Below are 27,064 nucleotides of genomic sequence, written 5' to 3'. Positions count from 1 at the left end.
ACATATTTTCTCAAGTTTAACAATTTAATTCTTATCATCATAAAAGTTTCATATTTCTCCACAATTTCACTTTTACAATACTTTATACATATTTCATCATCTCATAACACATTCATTAAAGTTTTATCACAATTTCCTTACTCACATATTAAATTGTTTCATAATTAAAATTTTGTATATTTTTCAATTTACTCTCTATTGCCATGTAATTTACTTTTCATCATATAAGCACTTTAATCAAATAATTCATTACAATAACTTATTTCACATAATAGATTTTCTTGCATATCTCTTCTCTTGTTTCAATTATAAATTTCACAAAGTGTACAATTTAATCCTTAACATCATGAAGATTTATATTATTTATTATAATTTCACGTAACATCGCTTTTAATCAATTCACTATTTCATTTAAGCTCTTTATCATAAATCTCAAATGTATGTTTGTTTCATTAAAAGCAATTTTATGAAATATTTTCAAAAATCGCCAAACATAAAAAATATTAACTTTTAAAAAAAGTCATTTTCTATAAATCGTTTTCTAAAAGCCATTTTAATGAAACAAACAAAACCTCGTGAATGATTAAATTCAATCACATAATGATTTTTGGATTAACTACCAAGTATATGCTATATTGATTATATTCAACTCATGTGTATAGTGGTGTGTTTATTCTAAACTTTGTTAATAAGGTTACGATTATTTTAATTTTGCTCATGTCATCTGTACATTTTAATATACTAATTGTAGCTTCATTTGCTATTACTTTTTGTGGTATTGAATATTGTTTTAGTCATTATTTTATTTATTTATTACTTATCCATGTTACTATTATTGAGGTTGTTGTGCGGAAGCGTGTAAAAGAGTAAAATTATTGTACTAAAAAATCACACGAAGTTCAATTCCCAGGAAAGAGAGATGGATCACGAAGATCGCTTAAGTACCAGGTCTTTCCTAGTCAGAATATCCCTCTATCGTAATTTAATAGCACAATAAATCACTACAATCACACTCACAAAATATGCAGAATAGACAATAAAGAACACTAGAATTTTAACGAGGTTCAGCAAATTTTGCCTACGTCCTCGGGCACTACAAAATATATTTCACTCCAAAATACAAGTGAAATTTTACAAATAAGGAGAGAGAATAATGCCTTAAGTAGAGAATGGCATTTGTGGGATGGTGAAAATGAGAAATAGCTAGGCCTATTTATAGTTGAAGCTCAAGGATCAACTTGCAAAGTCCCTATACAATTAGGGACCAAAATTGCAATTATTCCATGCCAAATTTCAAACCAAATTTCGGTGCCTTAAATGCTTAGATTTTCTGGTGCCAATTGTCTGACACCATCCATATTTGAAAAGTCAAAGATTGTTGCTAATAATCTCCACCTTGAAGATTTGATTAGGATAATCTTATCTTCACACAATTCTTTCTACCCTTGACAACAATACTTGATAGTGCCTTCTTCAACTGTTAAACTTGCAGGATATTGATCAAGTTCAAACAATGTTCGAACTTGATTGTTGTTACCACCTTGGTCATCATATCTGTGGGATTATCTGCAGTCTTGATCTTCTGAAGACGAATTTTCCCCTCATCAATAATTTCCCGCACAAAATGGAATCGTACGTCGATATGCTTTGTACGTGCATGATAGACTTGATTCTTTGCTAAATGAATAGCACTTTGACTATCACAATACACGTCAATATGCTCCTGAACCAATCCCAAGGTTTTAACCATACCTTGTAACCAAATAGCTTCCTTTACTGACCTCTCATTACGACCATGTATTCGGCTTCGTGGTTGACAACGAATCTGTGAGATCGCAATGTAGACTTCCAACTTATTGGTCCTCCAGCAAGTGTAAACACATAACCGGTGGTTGATCTTCGTTTGTCCAAATCACCGACATAGTCAGAATCAACGTACCCAATAACACCTTTACCAAGTGTAGTATCCTGCTTGAACAGTATTCCAACATCCACGGTCTTCAGAATATACCGTAGAATCCATTTCACAGCTTGCCAATGTCCTTTTCCAGGATTATGCATATACCTGCTCACTATACTAACTGCCTGTGAAATGTCGGGTCTTGTACACACCATTGCATACATCAAGCTACCCACTGCATTAGAATACGGAACTTGTAACATGTATTCTTGTTCCGTATTCGTCGAAGGAGATAGTTGTGCAGAAAGCTTGAAATGAGAAGCCAACGGGGTACTTACGGTTTGGTCTGCTCGTTCATGCCAAACTGCTGTAGTACTTTCTTCAAATACTACTTCTGAGACAAGCTAACTCTGCCATGAGCTCTATCTCTACATATTTCCATGCCAAGAATCTTCTTAGCTTCATCTAGATCTTTCATCTCAAATTCAAGATTGAGTCGAGTCTTCAATCTCTCAATCTCAACTTTGCTCTTAGATGCTATCAGCATATCATCAACATATAAGAGCAAGTATATGAAAGTTCCTACTTGTAGCTTCTGAAAATACACGCAATGATCAAATTTACTTCTTGTGTACCTTTGCCCTTTCATGAACTGATCAAATCGCTTGTACCACTGCCTTGGAGATTGTTTCAATCCATAAAGCGATTTCGTCAGTTTGCAAACCCAATTTTCTTTATCAACAACCTTGAATCCATCAGGCTGAGTCATATAGATTTCCTCTTCCAAATCACCGTGTAAAAAGCCGTCTTCACATCAAGCTGAACTAGTTCAAGGTCATATTGCGCAACCAAGGCTAGCAAAATCCGAATAGACGAATGCTTCACAACTGGAGAAAACACTTCATTGTAGTCTATTCCTTCTTTCTGAGCGTAACCCTTTGCTACCAATCTAGCCTTGTATCGAATACCAGGAAATCCTTCCTTCTTTGCATATACCCATTTGCATCCAATCGCCTTATTTCCCTTGGGCAATGTCACCAACTCCCAAGTCCTATTTTTATGAAGAGACTGCATTTCTTCATTCATAGCTTGCTTCCACTTTACACCATCAGGGTTAGTTATTGCTTCTGTGTAAGTAGAAGGAACATCATCATCTGTAATTGGAAGTGCATAGGCCACTATATCATCAAAGCGAGCAGGCTTACGAATCTCTCTTCTTGGCCTCCTATATGCAATTTAATCTTGTTGCTATAGAAGTTCTTGGGTCGAAACTTCATCATCATTTGTTTCTTCAATATTAGCTGGATCATCATTAACCTTTTCAAGCTCTACCTGCTACAAAGTACTACTAGTTTTGTCATCCTTTTGTGAATCCTTGTTCTTCATCATGGTTGATTCATCAAAAGTCACATCTCTACTGAAAACAATCTTCCTTGTATCGGGACATCAGAGACAGTATCCTTTTACTCCACCAGTTATACCCATGAATAATGCTTTCTTTGCTCTTGGGTCTAACTTAGATTCTTTACATGATAATATGCGGTGGAACCAAAACATGTAAAGAATCATAATCGAGTGAGCTTACAGTCCACATCTCCATAGGAGTTTTTCCATTTATTGCGGTGATGGCAACCGGTTAATTAGATGGCACGATATGTAATGACCTCATTTAAAATTCCTTGCCCAATCCAGCATTGGACAACATACATCGAACTTTCTCCAGTATAGTCCGATTCATACGTTCTGCCACCCCATTCTGCTGTGGTGTATCCCGAACAGTGAAGTGTCGCACAATGCCCTCATCTTGACATACTTTTAGAAATGGATCATTTTTGTACTCAGTACCATTATCTGATCGAAGTCGTTTGACCTTTCGACCAGTCTAAGTCTCCACCATCTTCTTCCACTTCAAAAATGCATCCAAAACTTCACTTTTTCTTTTCATTAGATACACCCATATTTTTCTTGAATAACCATCAACAAAAGTAACAAAATAGTGCATACCTCCCAAAGAAGCCACTTTGGTAGGTCCCCACACGTCACTGTGAACATAGTCCAGAATTCCTTCCGTATTGTGAATTGCTGAACCAAATTTTACCCTTGTCTGCTTGCCCAGAACACAATGTTCACAGAATTCCAATTTGCAAGAATTTGCACCTTTCAACAAGCCTTGCTTCGCCAAAGTCTGCAAAGCTTTTTCACCAGCATGTCCCAATCGTCTATGCCATAACCTGGTAGCCTCTGCATCTTTCGCAGAAGCTGTTGATGTTGATCCAATAACTGTACTTCCATTTAAATAGTACAAGTTATTTCTTCTAGTGCCTTTCATCACCGTCAATACCCCAACTACTACCTTTAGTAATCCATCTCTCAAAGTGACTGTGAGCCCTTTAGATTTTAGGGCCCCTAATGAGATGAGATTTTTCTTCAAGCTAGGTACATAGCGAACATCTGTCAAGACTTGGATTGAGCTGTCGTGATTCTTCAATTTGATTGTACCTACTCCCATTGTCTTACAGGAACTGTCATTGCCCATAAAAACAACTCCACCTTCTAGTTCTTCAAGACTAGAAAACCAGTCCTTATTAGGACACATATGGTAAGTACATCCCGAATCCAATATCCACTCATCCGTATGACATGTCATTGCCATGCCAACCAAGCTAAAGTCTGACTCCTCATCATGTTCCGCTACACATGCATTAGAAATAGCCTTGCCCTTTTGTAACTTAGGACAATTCTTTTTCTAATGCCCTTTCTCACGACAAAAAGCACATTCATCTTTGGCGGGTCTCCCTTTGGACTTGCCCCTTTTACCAGGTTTGTTGCTGTGTGAAAGACCTCTTACTGTTAAGACTTCTGCAGTTGTATCTCTGTGATCTCTTTTATCTTTCTTTCGAGTCTCAGATCAGCATAACGACCGCAGATCGCATCAAATGTGATCGTATCCTTCCCATGAAGCAATGTGGTGGTAAGATAATCATATTCATCGGGAAGAGAATTCAACAACAACAATGCCTTGTCTTCATCTTCAAACTTCTCATCCAAATTTAGCAAGTCTACTAAAATTTTATTGAATGAGTTCACATGGTCATTCATCGACATACCAGCGTGTAAAAGAGTAAAATTATTGTACTAAAAAATCACACTAAGTTCAATTCCCAGGAAAGAGAGGTGGATCACGAAGATCGCTTAAGTACCAGGTCTTTTCTAGCCAGAATATCCCTCTATCGTAATTTAATAGCACAATAAAGCACTACAATCACACTCACAAAATATGCAGAATAGACAATAAAGAACACTAGAATTTTAACAAGGTTCAGCAAATTTTGCCTACGTCCTCGGGCACTACCAAATATATTTCACTCCAAAATACAAGTGAAATTTTACAAATAAGGAGAGAGAATAATGCCTTAAGTAGAGAATGGCATTTGTGGGATGGTGAACATGAGAAATAGCTAGGCCTATTTATAGTTGAAGCTCATGGATCAACTTGCAAAGTCTCTATACAATTAGGGACCAAAATTGCAATTATTCCATGCCAAATTTCAAACCAAATTTCGGTGCCTTAAATGCTTAGATTTTCCGGTGCCAATTGTCTGACACCATCCATCTTTGAAAAGTCAAAGATTGTTGCTAATAGAGGTGTAGTGTCAATTCCGTTAAATTTTAGTTTGATTAGAAGTATAGTTTAATTTGGATTTTAAATTAGTTTAATTTAATTTAATAGGTCTTGTTGCCATTGTTGTAGGTGCCAGCTGTTGTGATGGAACATATAAAAATGTGTTCCAAACTTACCTCTTCACTCAGAATGGTAGTTTTTTTCATTGGAAATCTGTATGTTGCAATTATTAAAATGTCTTTGAAATTGCAAAATAAAAATAATCAGTTTAATTTGAATTTGAAACTGTATGTTAAAAGATGGTGCAGGTGTACTAAGTGCTTGTTTAAAATTGATTAGTAAAATTGTCGATAATAAAAGAAGTAGTAATTAAATAATAAAATTGCTACTCATAGTTTAGTGACTTTGAGTGTAGTTTACTCTAAATTCTAAAAACAATTTTTTAAAATAAAATTCATTAATTCATTCCATGAATGAGACCATATAATTCGAGTAAAAGAGAAAACAATAAATAATCATCGTCGTCGGTAAAAGACAAGCTCTATCGACACGACAAAGGCCTCAGCCTCAACATCAATAGAATATTATGACACGCTAAGAATAGACTTTGTCACTACTCAAGCATGACATATCTAGAGTGACTGCAAGCAACTATCACGATAAGGAAATCAACCCCGAATAGTCCAAAATGGTAGACAAAATCAACAAAAGAACCAAACATCTACCAAACTGGAGAGGACGACAACAAAACTATAATTAAAATCACCTGCAAAAGTAAGACTACATGCATAAGCAATACTAAAAAATGTGCTATAAGAGCAAACAAAAACTTATAAAAGTAAATACTTATTAAACAATAAAAAAAATAAAACAAAACATATAAAACTTAAGACAACATGAGTCTAAATTGACTTGTGAAATCATTTATTATTTTGAAATACTCTCAAAATAGAAATAGATTAAGAAGCTGATGAAGGGTCACCCAGTTTTTAAGAGAAATTGCTGATACTTTATGAATTAGCTGATTTTAGTCTTTGTGCTTTTAGAATTTTGAAATTTTAGTCTTAACCCAAACAATAACAATTAAAATTTGTTTGGTTAAATTTAATCACTAGTCCTGTACTATGTGTATAGTTTCAGATTTAATCTATATTCTCCAATTGGGTCATCTAAGTCTCTATACTTTTTATGTTTTGAAATTTCAGTTTTTACACTAATAACAATCATTATTACATCAATAGGATTTTTAGTGAGCATGCGTGGAAATAATCGCCTAACATGACATTACACATATGATAATGATTGCAGTCATAAAGCAACTAAAATTTTGACTAAGACAAATGCATCTATCAATTAATAGTATAGCTATGGTGAGCAAAAATATCATTCCCACGAAGACTAAAAGTAATAGTAATTACCGTCTTTCTATTATTTGACCGATAAATTCGAGTAATTGATTAAAAACTAAATTTAACTAATTAAAGTAACTAAAGACAAAGAAAAAATTAGGAAAATAACCGAGTAAACAACCAAGAAGCGAAACAATATTCAAGAAAAAATTCACCTAGATTTCATATGTCATTATCAAACTCAATTATGCAATTTCTTCACTTAGTATTTTGATCCATAGAAATCCCTAAATTATGTTATTATCTCTCTTCAAGAATAAGAGCAATTGACTCTGGGTTGATTAAATGAAATTTCTTTCTAATGAAAACCTCTATTATTACATTGACTCGATTTATGGATTCCCCTATTAGATTTGACTCTAATCCGGTAGATTTATGTCGTCCTATTTCTAGAATTGCATGCAAATCCATTCAATTACGCTAGATATACTCTTATATAGGGTATATTCCTCCTCTGATATAAGCACATCAATCATGGATTAATAGCCTAGAAATATTAAACCAAGAATTAAGCATACATAATTGAGAACAAGATCTAAGTATTTATTGCATAAAATAAAAATCAAAAGACAAAATCCATCATAGGGTTCATCTACCTAGATATTAGAAAATTAGTTCATGATTGCAAATAAAAACATCCAAAACACAGTATAATCGAAAGGAACAAAGAAACTCATGACAATCTCCTAAGAAATCAACTGTGGATCTTCAATCTTGATGGAAATCTACTTTAGAATCTATTTCAATGGTGTTCTCAAGCTGTTTTCTTGAGTATTCTATGATGACTTACTCTTACCTTCATATTTGGGAGATGTATACATCTTAGAATGCTTGAAAAACCTAAAATTTATCTTTTTTTCATTGTTTGGAGTGCTAATTCGTGAAATCAACACGGCCTGCCACGTGGCCGTACGGCAGCCCATGTGGCTCACATGACGTGTGGAAGGGATCAACCTGTGCGTTCCCTGTACCATGCTCTAATTTTCCAGTTTTTGCTTGTTTTTTGCTCCTTTTGCTCTCAAATGCTCTCCTAAGTATAAAAACATGAATTTAAAGGGTTATGAGCATAAAATTCACAATTTAAATAAATAAGCACCCAAAAACGTATTAAGAACGAGGTTTAAATGTATTACCTTTTGCACTTATTAGATAATTTATTCATTGCATCAAATAGCATAACTTAATGATTTTAATCGTTATCATTTGGTGATAATTGAATTTTAAAATTTCAAAAGTATAGGGAGTAAAATGACCAAATCAAAGTATATTATTAAATCCACAAAAAATTTTAAAATACAAGGATTAATAGCAAAATTTAACTTAATGCGACCAAAATGCTAGACTGCATGATAAATGCCAAAAATAACATGTTTTAGCCTCATTCTTAATGTATTTTGGATGATTATTCAATTTAAAATGGTGAATTTTATGGTCCTAATCCTTTAAATTCATGTTTCTTTACTTAAGAGAGCATTTGGGAGCAAAACGAGTGAAAATCGAGTGACAATTGGAGCAAGTTTTAGGAGCCATATGAGCTAGACATACGGTCATGTGAGTCACATGGGCTGTCACATGGCCATGTGACAAACCGTGTGGAAATTGCGAATCGTACTCCAAACCTACAAGAAAACATGCTTTTTAAATGTTTCAAACATTTTAAGACTTATATATATGACAAAGATAAGAAGAGAGGAGTGAGCCGTCATAGAATGCTCAAGAAATTATCTCAAAAAACACCATTGAATTTGATTCTGAAGCAGATTTCCATCAAGATTGAAGTTGAAAGCACTATGTAACAGCCTAATTTTGACTCTAATCGAAATAGTGGTTTCGGGACCACAAATTCGAGTCTAAAAAATATTTTAATATTATTTTGTGTGTTTATAATGTGTGAATTTACATGTGTGAAAGTTTCATGAATTAATTTCATTGTTTGTTTGCTTAATTTGAGAAAATGGCTTAATCGCGTAAAATGAAAATTCGAGGGTTAAATATGAAAGTGCTCAATTGTTATTGTTTTTTTAAATTAGAGGTTTTATATGGCAATTAAGCTATTTTCCAAGTTAGTGGATGGCATTAGGTATAATATATAGTTTTCTTATATTATTAATATAATATATAAATGTTATAATAAGTATAATATATTAATATGTTATAATAAACATTAAAAGAAAGTCATTATCATTATTATTTTTACTTTATCTTCTACACGAAACAAAAAAAAAAAGAAAATAAAGAAAGAAAGCTAAGGTTCGGCCATTGTTAAGCTTGATTCAAGGTGAGTTCTAGCTCGATTTTTAATATTTTTTATGTTTTTGAGATCGTTGCTTTAAATACTTCAAAATCCATGTCTTGATTTTGTGAATTGTTGATGATTTTGAAATGTGCCATTGACGAATGTTTGAGTTTCATGATGTTAGTTGATGAAATATGAAATATAAGTGTTAGATTAACATGTTTTGTCTTTGAATTTTTGGTGAATTTGAGTAATTGGGCTAAATTGAGAAAATAAATTTTTGAGGGACTAAAATGTGAAATAAATGAAATGCATGAGCTTGTATGAATACAAGGAAGATTCAGCCTAACTATGCTGTTTTGAAATTTTGTGTATTTTGTGTTTTATGCAATAAGTACTAAATTGTAAAAAGTGTAAAATGTCAGGGGCAAAATAGTAATTTTCATTTATGTGTTTTTGGATTAAATTGAGTGAATTGTGTGTTAAATTAGTTAAATTTGAACTTATTTAGATCAAGAACTGAAGAAAACAAAATTAGATCGAGGAAAGTCAGAAGTAGTCGAGTAGTTGATTTCGTCCGTCGATATTCGAGGTAAGTCGATAAGCATTTAAATGTTGTTAAATTCAAGAATATATAAATGATAAGTGATGAATTAAATTATTTTATTTGTTATATGTTTTGGCCAAATGTGATTATTGAGATAGAAATTTTGTTTCGAGTTTGATTCGATCGATAATCAATGCCTAAAAGCCCCGTACGAACCCTAGGAATAGATAGGATACTTATGTCATGCCATAGGACTCCGATATGTGTTTTCATGTAAGACCACGTCTGGGATGTCGGCATCGGCCTGTGTTTACGTGTAAGACCCTGTCTAGGACAGTGGCATCGGTATGTGATTACATGTAAGACCACGTCTGGGACGTTGGCATTGTACGAACTTTCTGATTATCTGAGTATCCTTTTTAATTCCGAACGGTTCAACGGGCAATGTTAAGTGAAGACCGAATGTGAAATAGAAATAATAATAGTGTTCAGGTATGTATTTATATCATGCTATGAAATTAAAGTAAGTTGTATATTGAATTGATGATACAAAGTTATTTGATATATGAACAATATGTGAGCATGTTCGTGCTTATAAGTGATTTGGTAGTATAAGGAGATTTGGCCTATTATTATAGTTTTTAAATTATAAATTGATAAGTATACAAGTATTTGAGTATTTGTGCATTAAGCTTTATAAAGTTAAATGTTTACTTATATTTGATTTGGTTGGCTTGGTAAAGTGGTTTGATATTAATGTTAAAATGAATAATGTTTGCTTACGACTTAGTAAGCTGCAAAAGCTTACTATGAGTGTGTTGTTGTTTACCTCTGTTTTATAGATTTAGAAGTCACGATATGAGCTCGAGGATCGTCAGCAAAGTCTATCACACTATCGACATCTTTTGGGTATTTTGATAAATTTTTGAACTCGATATTATGGCATGTATAGGCTTGCTTATGTTTTTGGTTAGTTTTGGAACATGTATATAAATGGACATGCGAAAATGGCTCATCTTCTTTTGATCGAATTTGGTGTTCATGTATATGGTCTTTATGGTCATTGAAATGGAGTTTATAATTATGCATATTTGATTATGGTATAAGCTTGTGATATGAAAATAAATGTGATATATATATAGTTTGGACATATTAAATTTGGTTAAGTGATTAGTATATGTATATAATTGTTATGCATTGGATGATAGATCGATTGGTTATGAGTTGAACTAAATTACGAATGTATATATATTGTTGGTAAATGAAATATATGTGTGGATAGATACTAGCAAGTATATTATACTTGTATGGTGTAATTTGGCTTTTGGTATTATATAGATTCATTATGATTTATAAGTGTAGAGCTATGTTTAATCCTTAAACCTTTGATAATTAGTTTGAAATGATATTGTTAATTATGTATATTCGACTATGGTATGAGTTTTATATATGTGCATATTGAATTCGGTTTAAGAATTTACCCTTAGCTTGTTACACATGTAATATAATAGCTTTGTTTATGTTTGCGTGTATAATTTTGGTTAAGTAAGTTTATGTTTAACTTGTTATTATGTTTTGATAGTGGGTAATGAATTAAGTTACAAGTATAGTAAGTACAAATCTTACATGGAAATATGGAAGTGTTAAGCCATTAGCTGAATTATTTGATTGGTAATGGATGGTATATTATATGTATATGTATATAATAGCCGAGCTTTAGTAGGTTAAGTTTAAGTTGAATATATATATTTGGCCTCATAGGTATTTGCCAAATTCGCTTTTATGTGCTTGTATATTTGGTTAAGTGAGTTATTAAATCGTTAAATTTATAACTTGGTTATGTAGCATATTCGGTTATAGTATTTGATTAAAATAAGTTTGGTTATATTTTTTATAATGTGCTAAGGATTAAATAATTTATGTGCAATGACCTAATATGCTTATGTTAACTATATGGGGATTGTGAAATATGGATGGTTGAATATGTCTAGGTTATTCGAGTTAGGTTGAAATGGTAAAATGTACACTTTTAATTTGCACGAATGATTAGTTTATGTACTTGAATTAATTATTAAGCATGCAAATTTGTTATACTTGATTTGTTTCATTTTTGTTTATGCTATATAAAAACATGTTTTTATATATAGTGCATTATTCGGTTTTGTGTATAAAAAAGTTCATAAGTTAACTAAAATTTAAAATAAGCTTTGTGTCCGGTAATGTCTCGTAACCCCAATCCAGCGACGGACACGGGTTAGGGGTGTTACACACCAAATATATCCTATCCCTAAAAAACAAAAAGAAATAGTATAAGAGGAGTAGGGTCAAATCCTTAGGGACTAGATCACCATAGCTCCTTATTTCTCGAAATCTCGGGCACAATTGTGCCTAAGAAAAATAGTTGACTTGAAAAAAACAGAATTAAAAATGTGATTGAGTTGAAATTGAAAAGATTGAAATCATAATTGTGATAAGAAGTAGAATTAAGAAATATGAACTTTTCGATTGAGGGATTCCAGCCTCCGGTTATCTCGATCCTCCTTTGGTTCAATCATAGGCTTTTAGGTGATATAATGGAAGAGGAGCCTACGACCACTAGCTCCACTTAGGTTATAGCCTTACGATCTAGTGGAACCTAACTCTAGCCAACCGTCACTTCTGTAGGACTGTCTTACAGTAGATCATCATTTCTCAATGGTGAATGCCGTGCCATTTCGTCTTTCGGGCTCGACTACCTCTGACGTAGTAAGTTAGTGAACCGACTGTGCAACCTTCTCAAAACATACAAAACGGTCGTCTTTGCAGAATATGAAAAGATTACTTTTGGAAGGATATGGACAGAAGTGTCAGTCCTATAATGCAGAGAAATGATGAATATTCATTGAGAATGGCTAAGTGTGAGTTCTAAGCCTCATGAACTCTTTTGGAGGAGTCTTGATAACCTTTGACTAGATGAGTTTAGTTACTCATGCTTTTGGAAAAAAACACAAGTTTTAATGAAATGGAATTTTATTGAAAAAGAAACAAAAAGGTTAGGAGCCTTAGGGGGGAATGAGTTTTTTTACAGAAATGATGAGTGGATATTCATGTCACTCCCTTCCTTATTTATAGTACATGAAAGAACCCAATTTGTTCCTATTTAAACTTAGATGATAAGTTTAAGAGATATAATTTGAAATTAAATCTAAACAATATAATAATCCTAACAATAATCTTAAAAATAAAATTCAAATTTAAATAAAGTCTTATGTTCATAAATCTCTTCTTTGAAATTTTGCCCCAAGTCTTCTACACTTTGTATTTTCAGCACAATTTCTTCCCTATTTTGCATGCTGACCCGTTTTGTCTTTAAATTCCTTTTGCCTTCAATTTAGTCCATACAAGATAAAAAACCATAAACGACCCAAATTAGTAGGATCGTGCTCAAAAAATATATATATATGTCATTAACACATAAAAGTATGTCATTTTAGAGTATTATCATAATTGTTGTATAACTAATTATAAAGGAATAAAAATCCTAAGTAAAAGAAAAATAATTAAAATATTTTCAAATAGATTTATTATAATTATTCATTTTTTATAATTTTAATAAGGGTTTATAGTTTTTATAGTTTTATTTTTATATTTTAAATGACTGTTTATTATTATTTAATATTTTTAAATTTAAATAAATTTTAAAGTGATAACATGGCACAAATCTTAAAATGTATGTTAACATAATTTAACACTGATACAAAAATGAGTAAAATGTTACCTAAAATATAGGTTCAAATACCAACTTAGATCCAAAACATTAGGTATCAACTTGAGAAAAGCAACTAAGTTAAAAGTAATTTATCCTTTTAATTTATATTAATTAATTTAATTTTATGATATAAAAATAATGTAAATAACTTAAAATTATATATATTTAAAAAGTTATTGAATACTTTTATTTTAAGAATATTTATAAAAATAACTAGACATTTTATCGAATAATATTTAAAAGTAATAAAATTAAAATAAGTGCAAATACCCCAAACTTAACCTTAGTATAAAAATAATAAATCAAAACGAATGAAATTATTAAAGACAATTTAAGAGTTTTAAACACCCAGAATAAAACTCAGGCTATGAGCATCATTCCTTCCTTTCTAAATGGTTTGGCGCCTCAATGTTTTCTTTATGCAAATTGATAAAAGTGACAATATTTTTTTGGCAAATCTCGAACAATCAACATGACCAATACAGCTTAAATTTAGACCATATTTGAGACGACAAATACTCTTGACTATCAGGCCATCACATGAGGTTCTGAAAGAGATATTTTTTATATTTGATAAGTTTACTTGACACATAAATATTGAATGTATTAAGCATAAATTACATATATTAACCTTTGAATTCAAAATTAGGCAGTTTTAAAATATCTTCCTTTTTCTTTGGACCAAATTGGAAATATATTAGATGCAAATGTGGAACACCTTGTAAATAAAAATTGTATGTGATGATTATTCAAATGTCAAATTTTCCACGAATGGTTCTTAATTGGAAAACTTTGGATCAATTTCGATAAAATTGTCCATAACATTGTTTTCATCTTTCTTCGAAATTTCTAAGCATATAGTGGATTTGAAGAGATATAATGAGAGTCAATGAACCCAATTTAATTAAATGAGTATATAAATATACTAATATTAATCATGTATATGATATTATAAAATTATTAATTTTTAAGATTTAAATAAAACTTTAGTATATAAATTATTAATCATTGAATTGCACATCCTTTCACCTTAGTAAATTATGGGTTTTCGTCCCAACTTAGTGTCCGCATATTGCAACAAAATTACATCAAGAAAGGAAAGGAGGACCAACACCATGGCTGACTGACTTTGTCATTCGCGTTGCAGAAGGACCCAATGATTGCTAGACCAAAGGAATTTGAAGAGCAGATTTTTTTCAAAAATATCCCCTTAATTTGTGGTTCTGGTTCATATATGATTATTCTTACATTTCTGATGCAATATGGAAAACAAAATGGAGTTCAAAATTGTAGCTCATTCAGCAATGTTGGGCGCAACCTCAATGTTGTTTTGTTGTTTTGCTGGTTCTGGTTCCCAAATCTATATGCAACCTCAATGTTGGGCACATCAGATAAGTTAATTTTAGTGATGCTTTCAGCAGTGTTGCAGGTTATACCAGGCCACTTGCAACGTTGTGAAGTATTGCTGCTATGGTTACTCCACCACCCGCTTTCTAGCAGCGCTATGGCTTTGGACTCCAATGGCGATGGATCTGTTATTGACACAGTTGTATCAAACGAAATTAGAAGGATGGTAAGCTGCAGTATCCCTAGAATAAGGGAAATGGTTAAGGATGAGGCCATATTTTTCTAAAGGTTTAGTTGTATTAAGTCATAGTTTCAGGACTAACGCATATATTCGAGTTCATTGTAGGACTAAAGTTGATGGTTTTCTTTCTTTCTTCTTCTTCTTATTTTTAAAGAAGCAGAAATTCATGGAAGTAACCAGGGCACATTGATTAATGTTCTTCCCATAGAAAGAAAACACAATAGTGGATCAAATTGGAGAATTCCTGTGTTAGTTTTTCTTGCTAAAGATATATACTTGAGTACCTGCCTCGCTAATTTCTTGCTTGTTTCTTTTCATACGTAGAGAATCTCAGGCAACCATCTCACTGTTCAATGTTGCAACAGATGGGGGATTTTTTTAATATTATTTTAATGCGAAATTGCAATTTATCCTTAAATCAAAACTTTCATTCAAAAATCATTGGAAAATCATAAGTCGTAGAAACGGAACACCCGAACATGGTGCTGGGGTACTAAGTACTAATTTAAAAATAATTAGCAAAATTATCGATAATTAAAGTAGTAATTAATTAACAAAATTTTCTTTAGAGTATACAGTTGTAAGTTGATGACGTCATGTCATGACATTGATGATTCCATTTTTAATTTCGTATAACTATTTAAAGATGTTGATTTAATTGTGGCCAAAGCCTTTTCTATCATTTGGTGGATATACTTTTCCATTGAGAATACCTTTCCACAAAAGAGTATGACCTGAAAGTTTTTTTGTTCATTTGTGATGGATTTTATTTTTGTACTTGTGATACTAATTCTCCTTATACGTTGAATGGCTATAAATAAAAATGTCGAACCTCTTGTCATCGGACAGGGTCAAGAGTGACATTCTTGAAAATTTATTCTCTAAGAACAATCGCCTTTGCTATCACTCATTAGGGATAATGCCTTTTATTTTAGGCAAGATGCTAGCACTCTTTGGTATCTCCTACCTTCTAGCTTTACCTACAATCAAGATTGTATATACTTAGCACTTAATATAAATATACCTATATACCTATTTCATTGATTAAAAACAAAGAATTAATTCAAATTAACAAGTATATTCATCTATGGTACAATTTAAATTTAATTTTGTTTGAATTAGACCTAAAATTTAGATAAAAGTCTTTTAATAAAGAAATTTAATTTTGCAGCTCAATATAAATACCTTTTATATATTAAGAGTGTAATATTTGTTACGTTTAATTTAAGTCCAGATGATATTATTTTATTATCTCACATTTTCATTTTTATTATAGACAGAAAAGACTTATATAAAAGTGAAATTAAAAAGTGCTATATGGCCACTATCGTAAAATTAATTGTTTTAATTTGGTTTTAGTAAGTGATTGAGTTAGCATGACTTCAAACATGAGTATCGTACCCTTTCACATTTATAATATGTACAAAAGAATTATTTTAAAATTTATTAGCAAAATTTTAAGGAATTATTTTATGCATCATCAATAAATTGGATAGACAGAATTTTCTTTCAAAACATTAATAAATATATGGGATGATTATTCTTTTTCAAAGTAAATAGTAAAATGAACATCTAAAATGGGTCAGGTTGGCACATGATGAATCAAAGTGTAGGCAATGCAACCTTTGCTAAGCAATGGATAAGTTATATTATTCCAATCACTTTTAAAACATTGTCCGAGTTGTAAGGCTAATCAATCGAGTTGCACCATAGATAAAACTGAGTCATACGTATTCGATTCACTTTTTCATTGTTTAAGTTCCGACTTGTAATTCAATATTCTCAATAAAATTCATTTTTGGAATTATTCTGGGCTGACTTGAATAATATTAATCGTTAATATGGTTTACTGAAATTCATGAGAAATTAACATATAATGTGTTATGTGAGATTCATAAGAAGTTGTGTGAAAGTATACTAATTTGGCATACCAAATTATTAAAAAATATTTATACAAATTTAAAGTAATTTCCTTTTCCTTGAACCGAATTCATATTGACAAACTTGGAAATATACATAAAAGTGGAACACCATATAGATAGAAGATCCTAAATTGTTAAACTTTAGCTTGACTGTGACGAAATTGCCCGTTAAGTTCAGATTCAATTTTCTCGTCTCCTATGCAAATTTCTTATGCATAAATATGGTTTGGATATTAAGGATTTCAAGGGCTATCATTTCTTTTTCTATATGTTGGAGTTTTGTTTATATAAGGACGAAAATGAAGATGAACAAAAGATGACTTTGGAGAGCATATATTTCTAAAATGTTTATCTGGTTGTAGCATAAACGTTACAGTTTCCAAACTGACGGATTTCTAGAGGAGTCAAGGTCTTTTTGCAATTGTTATAGGGGCAAATTGTTGTCGTTGCTTCCGTGGATGTCATGGAACTTACTTTTTCATGGAAATTTCTATGTTGTTAGTATGAATAATATATAATAAAAGGAATGAATCTTCTTATGGTCCATATTTGTTGATAATGAGACCTCCTTGGTTTTAATTTAATTTCCACAAAACAAATGCATGCATGTTGGCTGCTATTTTACTTTCTCACCAAAAACAAGATGAGCCAATCACCTGCTTGTTTTTATTTCCAAACAATTGCACACAAAATTTATGAAATTATGCTAATTTCATAGGTTTAATTTAAGACAAAGACGATTCCCTCTTTAATTTAGTATAACAATTTAAAGATGTTGATTTAATTGTGGCCCAAAGCCTTTTCGACCATTTTGTGGATATATTTTTCCATTCCACAAGAGATTATGACTTGGAAATTTTTGGAATTTTATTTTCCAAAGAGTTGGCCTTTACTTTAAAATAGTGTATTCAAATTTTATATGTTGGTTTAATGGTTAAAGTATTTATTACCCCAAGTGCAGTCTAAAATTAAATCGCATTACTATTAAAGCTCTATTCTCTTCTTGTAATTCATCTAAAAGAAAATCGTATTCTTCTATCTACAAAATTTCTCATCTACCCAAAAAGGGACTTGACACAAATTAATAACGTTTTCATCTTTAGCAAGTACTCTTTCCGTAGTGCTTACCCATTACCCACTGGCATCAATACTGGAACTACGCATGTTCCTGCCGTGCTCAACTGGAATTCCACCTATTGCGGTGACGGAGGTCAGTCACGCGCTGTCACTTCAATTGCTTGGCTTTTATTCTTCTTCTTTTAATTCAGTTAATATATAGATTTTGCTAATTGTTTAAAATCAGTCTTTAGAATCATATAAGTTCTAAAAAGGGGTTTTAGGATCATTCATTTTGTATATTAATATTTTGGCTTTCAAAAATTATACCTAAAAGTTTTGTATTCCAAAAACTTGAATTAATAGTTAAATGAGAATAAATTAAATTAAATTATTATTTTTAGATGAGTTAAAATGTAATTTTACATTTATTCAAGGGTTAAAGTGTTTATGTTAAATTATTAATTATTTTGAAAGAGGCAGAAAGGTGTAGTTTACTAATTTGTTCACTTAATTAGGGAGATCGGGGACACATTGGATTCATATTTGTTATATATATATAATTTGAGTTAATCGAGTTGACAAGTCCTATTTTATTATCTTAATTGAGTCGAAATTTTTGATTTTAAATTAAAAATTAAACATGTCAAATTAAAATATTATTACAATATAACTAATTCCTTATTAAAGCACATAAATTTGAAACCATATATATTTGAAAACTTTTCAAAGAAAAATTAAAAATACTTTAGTATGATAAACTTGAATCATTAATTAACTTATTTAGGTCCCAAAATTATTAATCTAGAAAATTTTTACTTTTTAACTTTCTTTATGCATTTTCAGAATTTCTTATAATTTTTTAAAAATAAAATTTTGGTTTTTTATAAATATTTTGAAATTTAAAAATATTTTGAAATTTTGAAAATTATTTTGAATTATTTTAAAATTTTGTTGAGAGAGACCAATTTGCTCATTTTCAAACTTAACATTGACATAAAGGATATGTACACCAATCTGTTATTCGAATTATTCTAATTGTAAAATTCAGCTCGATTTGAACTTGAAACTCGAATTACTTATTCGAGTTGACTCTAATAATTTGAATATCTCAATTCGATTAACTTGAAATTTAATTTTTTTTTGATATTTTCAAATCTAATCGAGCTTTACTCGCCCCTAATTGGATGTACATATATTTAGTAGATTTTACGATTTACTCCTTTTTTGCTAAATCCGCAGAATGCGGAAGACCAGGACTAGGACGTATCATCGTCAACACCTACAAGGTATGGTCCTGTGGAAATGTTACTTTTCACTACCCCTTTAGAATGAAGGACCAAGATTATGAAACTGGCAATTGGTTTGAAGTAATTTGCAACAAAACCGCTAACGGGGGAAAAGTTCCTTTCTTAAACATAAATGACACGAATCTACAAATACTGGACTTTGATTTTTTGGACGGCACCATCAAGGTCAACCATCCAATAACTTACTTCAACTGTCAAAAGAACCATCACAATGGGATGAGTCTCAACCTAACTGGCACCCGCTTTTCCTACTCAACTTCTGACAACAGTTTTTGGTCTTCAGGTTGTGGTAATTTGGTTACTATTTTTGGCAATGAAACAGATAATTTGTTGGGTAGATGTTTGCAACCAAGTTGTAAGATTAATAACAAGACTTCCTGTGTTGCTCGCTGTCTTACTTTTTTCCCTCAGGGTCTCAGTTCATTCTACATAAACATGAGTAGTAGGGTTGATTCTAGTGATTATAGTAAGAAAAAATCATGTGGATTTGCTTCGTTGATTTCTGATGACTATGATTTAGAAGATTCTGATATAAGTAGTAGGACGCATGTCCCAACACAACTGCAATGGGGCACACCATTATTTGGAGAATGCTATTTGAATGATGGTTGGGACACTTCTTGTACATTCGATGGTGAATATTGCTGGTCATGGTTGAGCTCTAATCATCTATGTGCATGTGATAGTGATACTCGCATTTATTTGACGTTATGCGAAGGTATGAATTAATGTTTTGTTTAAGGACATTTTTTTCTTATATCTATATTATCTTTTTTATTTAACAAATTAAATTACATTATTTTAAAGGTATTCACATCTTTTAAATTTTTATATAAAATCGATAATAAATTTAAGATGGTGAGATTTGAACCTTCAACGAAAAATTTTAAGATTGAAGATTTATCATTTCAACAAGTGATTCATTTAATTCTTATATAAGCTTTTAATAAATATGTCTATTCCATAAAATTTTTTCCGATTCCATTATCGGTGTACCTTAAATTAATATTATTTTTAAAGGGTTACTTGAGTTGGTGTCACCCATCAACTCAGTCTCGATTCGATTGAAACATTATGAAAATCTATTACTTTTATAAAAGAATAAATATTATTATGAGAGTATTTTATCATTTTATATTTTATCTAAAATCTAGAAAATGAGTATAATAAAATTTTAACAAAAACCTTAGTAGCTATTACTTAACTTTACTATTTCAATCGAATCTTTTTTATATATCAATATCTTTTAAAATAAATGGTTACATAAGTTTTTTTTTCACTCACATAGTTAGTATATCATAATTTAGTTATTATTGGTTGAGGTATATCATGACTAAAATATACTAATTAGTTGAAGATTCAAGAAAAAAATCATATTTAATAAAGTATGTAAAATTTTGATATATATATAAATAATTGTATAAAAATATAGGAGTAATCCACTTACACGGTAAAAATGAAAGTTGTTTTACATCCTTTTGTATCTCTCTATACGATTAATATTTTAATAATTCAACTGTTGAATTTATGGTTATAATTGTCATGCATGTAAATTTTAAATCGATTTGATATTTCTATCATATTGATCTACAATACTCAATATATTAATATATATTCAACGGTTGAATTTTTTAATTAAACAAAAGTTGGAAATTTTAATATATATCAAATTTGACATGAATGATTTATATGAATAAAATATTAAATTCAATGGTTGAATTGTCAAAATATTAACCGTACAAAAAGATACGAAGGAGAGTAAAACAACTTTAATTTTATACCGTTGAAATGAATCTCTAAAATAATATATACTTTTGCAGATAATTATGCATATTTTATTGGTAAAAATCCTTAAACATCTATAGTGCCAGAAATGTATACACAGCATGCATTAATTACTTAATATCTATTGCATTATATGGATGAAGCATCTAAGGGTCCCTATTATAGGAATTTGACCAAATTAGTCCCTCTACTATTAAATGAATTAATCTAACCATTGTACTATTAAAAGAATCAAAGAAGACCAAATTAAAATATAATTAACATATAATTTTTAATAAATTTAATTATTTTTAAAGTTTTTATGGTTTTGTAAATGAAATATTTTGTTTAAAATAGAATAGATTTTGAAAAAAAATTTGATGAAAAGAAGGTTGAACAGTTTATTAAAGAGGTGGTAATTTTATCTCAAATTAATCACAGGAACGTGGTTAAGCTTTTAGGGTGTTGTTTAGAGGCTGAAGTTCCTCTATTGGTGTACGAGTTCATCCCAAATGGTACATTATACGATCTCATTCATAACCAAAATGAAGAATTACCATTGACATGGGAAATGCGTTTACGAATTACAATTGAAATTGCCAATGCCTTGTTCTATTTGCATTCAGCTGCTTCTGCTCCTATTTATCATCAAGACATAAAATCTAGTAACATACTTTTGGATGATAAATATGGGGCAAAAGTATCAGATTTTGGAACTTCAAGATCAGTTGCACTTGAACAGACACATTTAACCACTCAGGTGCAAGGAACTTTTGGATACATGGATCCCGAATATTTTCGAACAAATCAATTTACAGAGAAGAGTGATGTTTATAGCTTTGGAGTTGTTCTTATTGAGCTTTTAACAGGACAAAAACCCATCTCCGCAAACCAATCAGAGCAAGTGAAAAGCTTGGTATCTTATTTTTTGCATTCAATGCAGGAGAATTCCTTATTTAGCATTCTCAATCCAATGGTAGTAAAGGATGGTCCAGAGCAGGAGATTATGGTTGTGGCTCTGCTAGCAAAAAGATGCTTGAATCTTAATGGAAAGAAAAGACCCACCATGAAACAAGTAGTAATGGAGCTGGAGTTGATTAAAGCTTCAGGTGGAACTGTTATTGAAGACTGTGGTGATGAAGAATCTGAAATAGATGACATGATCCATTCATGGGATACCAATCCTAGTAGTTCAATGTCCAGGACAATTCCAACCGACAGTGTAACTTTTCCGTTGAACTCATCTTTCTACTTTCCAACACTCCTGAAACAATTTATCTTGGTTGATAGCCTTTGGCTTTTGTATTTGTCACACTGGTGGAGTCTTGTGGTTGCCCAAGAATTCATCTAAGTATTTCTATGGAAATTTCTATGTTGTTAGTATGAATAATATATAATAAAAGGAATGAATCTTCTTATGGTCCATATTTGTTGATAATGAGACCTCCTTGGTTTTAATTTAATTTCCACAAAACAAATGCATGCATGTTGGCTGCTATTTTACTTTCTCACCAAAAACAAGATGAGCCAATCACCTTCTTGTTTTTATTTCCAAACAATTGCAAACAAAATTTATGAAATTATGCTCATTTCAGAGGTTTAATTTAAGACAAAGACGATTCCGTCTTTAATTTGGTATAACAATTTAAAGATGTTGATTTAATTGTGGCCCAAAGCCTTTTCGATCATTTTGTGGATATACTTTTCCATTCCACAAGAGATTATGGCTCGGAAATTTTTGGAATTTTATTTTTTAAAGAGTTGGCCTTTACTTCAAAATATCGTATTCAAATTCCATAGGTTGATTTAATGGTTAAAATATTCATTGCCCTAAATGCAATCTAAATTTAAGTTGCGTTGTTGTTAGGATTCTATTTTTTTCTTGTAATTCACTAAAAAGAAAATCATATTCAACTTCTATTTACAAAATTTCTCATTTGCTCAAAAAGGAACTTGAGACAAATTAATAACGTTTTCTCACTTCGCAGATTTTAATGAAGTAATATCTATGCTGATAAAATATATTTTATTGAGCTCAATATCAATTTTGTCAGGAAAATTACATAAAACCAATTCTTAATAAAGTAATAAATATTAATATACAATTAAATGGTAAAAAGACTCAGTAGAAAATCAAAATTCTTGATTAATTTTAATATTATATTTGTTTACACGGAAGTCATGAGAAGTTGGCATATGATATGCCATCTGAAAGCATTTTTGTAAAAATATTTTAAAAAATGTAAAAGTTACCCAAATTTATAATATATATATATATAATAAAATATTAATGATTTTAAAAATCAAAAAATTATAAAATATAACTTCACTTGAGAGTTTTATTGAGTATTTCACTTAAATGTCAAAAATACCTATATATATCGGTAACATAAATAATTCTTAGACTTATGATACTAACTATGTTGAATGGCTATAAATAAAAATGCGAAACCTCTAATCATAGAAACAACGTCAAAAGTGACATTCCTTGGAATTTCTTCTCAAGTTGTCGTAAAGAACAATCACCTTTGCTATCACTCATTAAGGATAATGCTCACTCTTTGTTATCTCCTCCCTTCTAGCTTTATAGACAACTAGGATTGTATAAACTTAATAATTAATATAAAATATCTATATAAAAATAAAGTATAAAATTAATTGAAATTGATTATAATCACATATATCTACATTTTAAATTAAGTTTTTTTTTATCACTTCTTTCATCCACTTGTTAATATAATTAAATTAATATTAACTAATAAAATTTTAAATATGATTTTATTTAATCTACAATATCAAGCTTATAAATTAATATTAACTAATAAAATTATTTTAGGCTTTGTTTGTTTTAGCTTAAAAGTTTTTACAGAAAATATTTTCAGCCTTTTTCGATGTTTGTTTCATGTAAAATAGGATGGTCAATGTAAAATTACCCTCTTATTACCGTAAAATGTGTTCCCAATTTTTTGCTCGTAATACATTTTCCAAATTGATAAGGCTATATTCATTGTAACACCCTCATAAAAGCACTAGAATGTTACATCCTCTACTACGTTCTTCACTTATCAAACGTTTTTTATATAAACTTTCATAACTTTTTAATTTAGCTCCTTTTTGTCATAAAAGTTCAATATTCATGATAAATCATAATAAATTAATTTTCTTTCTTGTTACACTTTAATTACATAATTGATCTCAATATCTTGTTTCACATATCAAATTTCTATGTATTTCACTTCTATTATTTCATCCACATATTTTCTTAAGTTTAACAATTTAATTCTTATCATCATAAAAATTTCATATTTTTCGACAATTTCACTTTTACAATACTTTATGCATATTTCATCATCTCATAACACATTCATTAAAGTTTTATCACAATTTCCTTACTCACATATTAAATTGTTTCATGCTTAAACTTTTGTATATTTTTCAATTTAGTCCCTATTGCCATGTGATTTATTTTTCATCGTATAAGCACTTTAATCAAATAATTCATTACAATATCTTATTTCACATAACATATTTTCATGCATATCACTTCTCTTGTTTCAATTATAAATTTCACAAAGTTTACAATTTAATCCTTAACATCATGAAGATTTATTATTTATTATAATTTCACCTTAACATCGCTATTTAATCAATTCGCATTTTCATATTTAAGCTCTTTATCATAAATCTCAAATGTATGTTTGTTTCATTGAAAACAATTTTTATGAAATATTTTCAAGAAATCATCAAACACCGAAAATATTAACTTTTTCAAAGAAATCATTTTGTAAAAGCCATTCTTAATGAAACAAACAAAGCCTCAGTGAAGGATTAAATTCAATCACATAATGATTTTTGGATTAACTACCAACTATATGCTATATTGATTATATTCAACTCATGTGTATAGTGGTGTGTTTATTCTACATTTTGTTAATAAGGTTATGATTATTTTAATTTTGCTCATGTCATCTGTACATTTTAATTATATTAATTGTAGCTTCATTTGCTATTACTTTTTCATGCTAATTTTTCTGGTATTGAGTATTGTTTTAGTCATTATTTTATTTATTTATTACTTATTCAAATTATTTTTACTTTAGATATACTTTTATATAGGGTCTATTCCTCCTCTGATTTAAGCACATCAATATAGATTAATAACCTAAAATATTAAATCAAGAATTAAGCATACGTAATTGAGAACAAGATCAAAGTATTTCTATGGAAATTTCTATGTTGTTAGTATGAATAATATATAATAAAAGGAATGAATCTTCTTATGGTCCATATTTGTTGATAATGATACCAGCTTGTTTTTATTTCCAAACAATTGCAAAGAAAATTTATCAAATTATTCTAATTTCAGAGGTTTAATTTAAGACAAAGACTATTCCTCTTTAATTTGGTATAACAATTTAATGATGTTGATTTAATTGTGGCCCAAAGCCTTTTCGATCATTTTGTGGGTATACTTTTCCATTCCACAAAAGATTATGACTCGGAAATTTTTGAAATTTTATTTTCCAAAGAGTTGACATTTACTTCAAAATATCGTATTCAAATTCCATATGTTAGTTTAATGGTTAAAGTATTTATTGCTCCAAATGCGGTCTAGATTTAAGTCACTTCGAGCTCTATTCTCTTCTTGTAATTCACCAAAAAGAAAATTGTATTCAACTTCTATCTACAAAATTTCTCATATGCTCAAAAAGGGACTTGAGACAAATTAATAACGTTTTCTCTTCACAGATTTTAATGAAGTTATATCTATGCTTATATAATATATTTTATTGAGCTCAATACCAATTTTGTCGGAAAATTACCTAAAAATCAATTCTTAATAAAGTAATAAATATTAATATACAATTAAATGGTAAAAAGACTAAGTAAAAAAATCAAAATTCTTGATTAATTTAAATATTATATGTTGTTTACATGATTTACGGAAGTCATGAGAAGTTGGCATATAGTATGCCATGCGAAAGCATGTTGATGTGACATGTTAAATTATTAAAATATTTTTAAGAAATGTAAAAGTTACCTAAACTTAGAAAAAATATAGAAAATAAAATATTAATGATTATTAAAAATTATAAAATATAACTTGACTTAAGAGTTTTATTGAGAATTTCACTTAAATGTCTAAAATACCCACATATATCGGTAACATAAATAATCCTTAGACTTATGATACTAACTATGTTGAATAGCTATAAATATAAATGTGAAACCTCTAATCATAGGAGCAGCGTCAAAAGTGACATTCCTCGGAATTTCTTCTCAAGTTATTGTAAAGAACAATCACTTTTGCTATCGCTCATTAAGGATAATGCTCACTCTTTGTTATCTCCTCCCTTCTAGCTTTATAGACAACTAGGATTGTATAAACTTAATAATTAATATAAATATATCTATATAAAAATAAAGTACAAAATTAATTAAAATTGATTATAATCACATATATCTTCATTTTAAATAAAGTTTTTTTATCACTTCTTTCATCCACTTGTTAATATAATTAAATTAATATTAACTAATAAAATTTTAAAATAATTTATTTAATCTATAATATCAAGCTTTCTATTTTACAATATGATTTGAAATATTTATAAGTTTTGAAGGAGGAACATAAATTATCCTTATTTCTTAATGCTATTGTAAAAATATTTGAAGGAATATAAAACAAATTAGGGGTCAAGGCTCGACTCTCCCTTTTATTTCTTTGAATGGAGACGTCTTACGTGTAGCTGGAAAATTGTATCCAACAGTCTTTGCAAATTAATGAATTATTCTCAAATCAAATGCACTTACACTGGAACTTCAAGGAAAGTGTGAGCAAATTATTTTCATTTGCTTCTCACTCAAACATCCTTTGTTTCTTTAAATCTTCATTCATTCCCCTCAAACAAAATAACAACGCAAATGGGTTTTCAGTTACCGCGTTAGTTCATCCTCCTACTCC

The 27,064-nt window shown here is 29.9% G+C and overlaps 1 protein-coding gene across 1 annotated transcript in view; it reads left to right on the top strand.

The window, feature by feature from the left end:
* The window catches only part of LOC105797400 (wall-associated receptor kinase-like 2), a 97,065-nt gene extending 74,569 nt beyond the window's left edge, over positions 1 to 22,496 (top strand). Inside the window, exon 3 of the mRNA XM_052621133.1 lies at positions 21,863 to 22,496. Within this exon, the coding sequence (XP_052477093.1) occupies positions 21,863 to 22,453 (591 nt within the window). The 3' untranslated portion in view covers positions 22,454 to 22,496. The remainder of the gene's footprint in view (positions 1 to 21,862) is intronic.
* Positions 22,497 to 27,064: the final 4,568 nt, after the last annotated feature.

Source organism: Gossypium raimondii, chromosome 9, assembly GCF_025698545.1.
Source record: "Gossypium raimondii isolate GPD5lz chromosome 9, ASM2569854v1, whole genome shotgun sequence".
Taxonomy (NCBI): Eukaryota; Viridiplantae; Streptophyta; class Magnoliopsida; order Malvales; family Malvaceae; genus Gossypium; species Gossypium raimondii.
The sequence above is the reverse complement of the archived record's forward strand: the minus strand, read 5'-3'. Positions and strand labels throughout refer to the sequence as shown.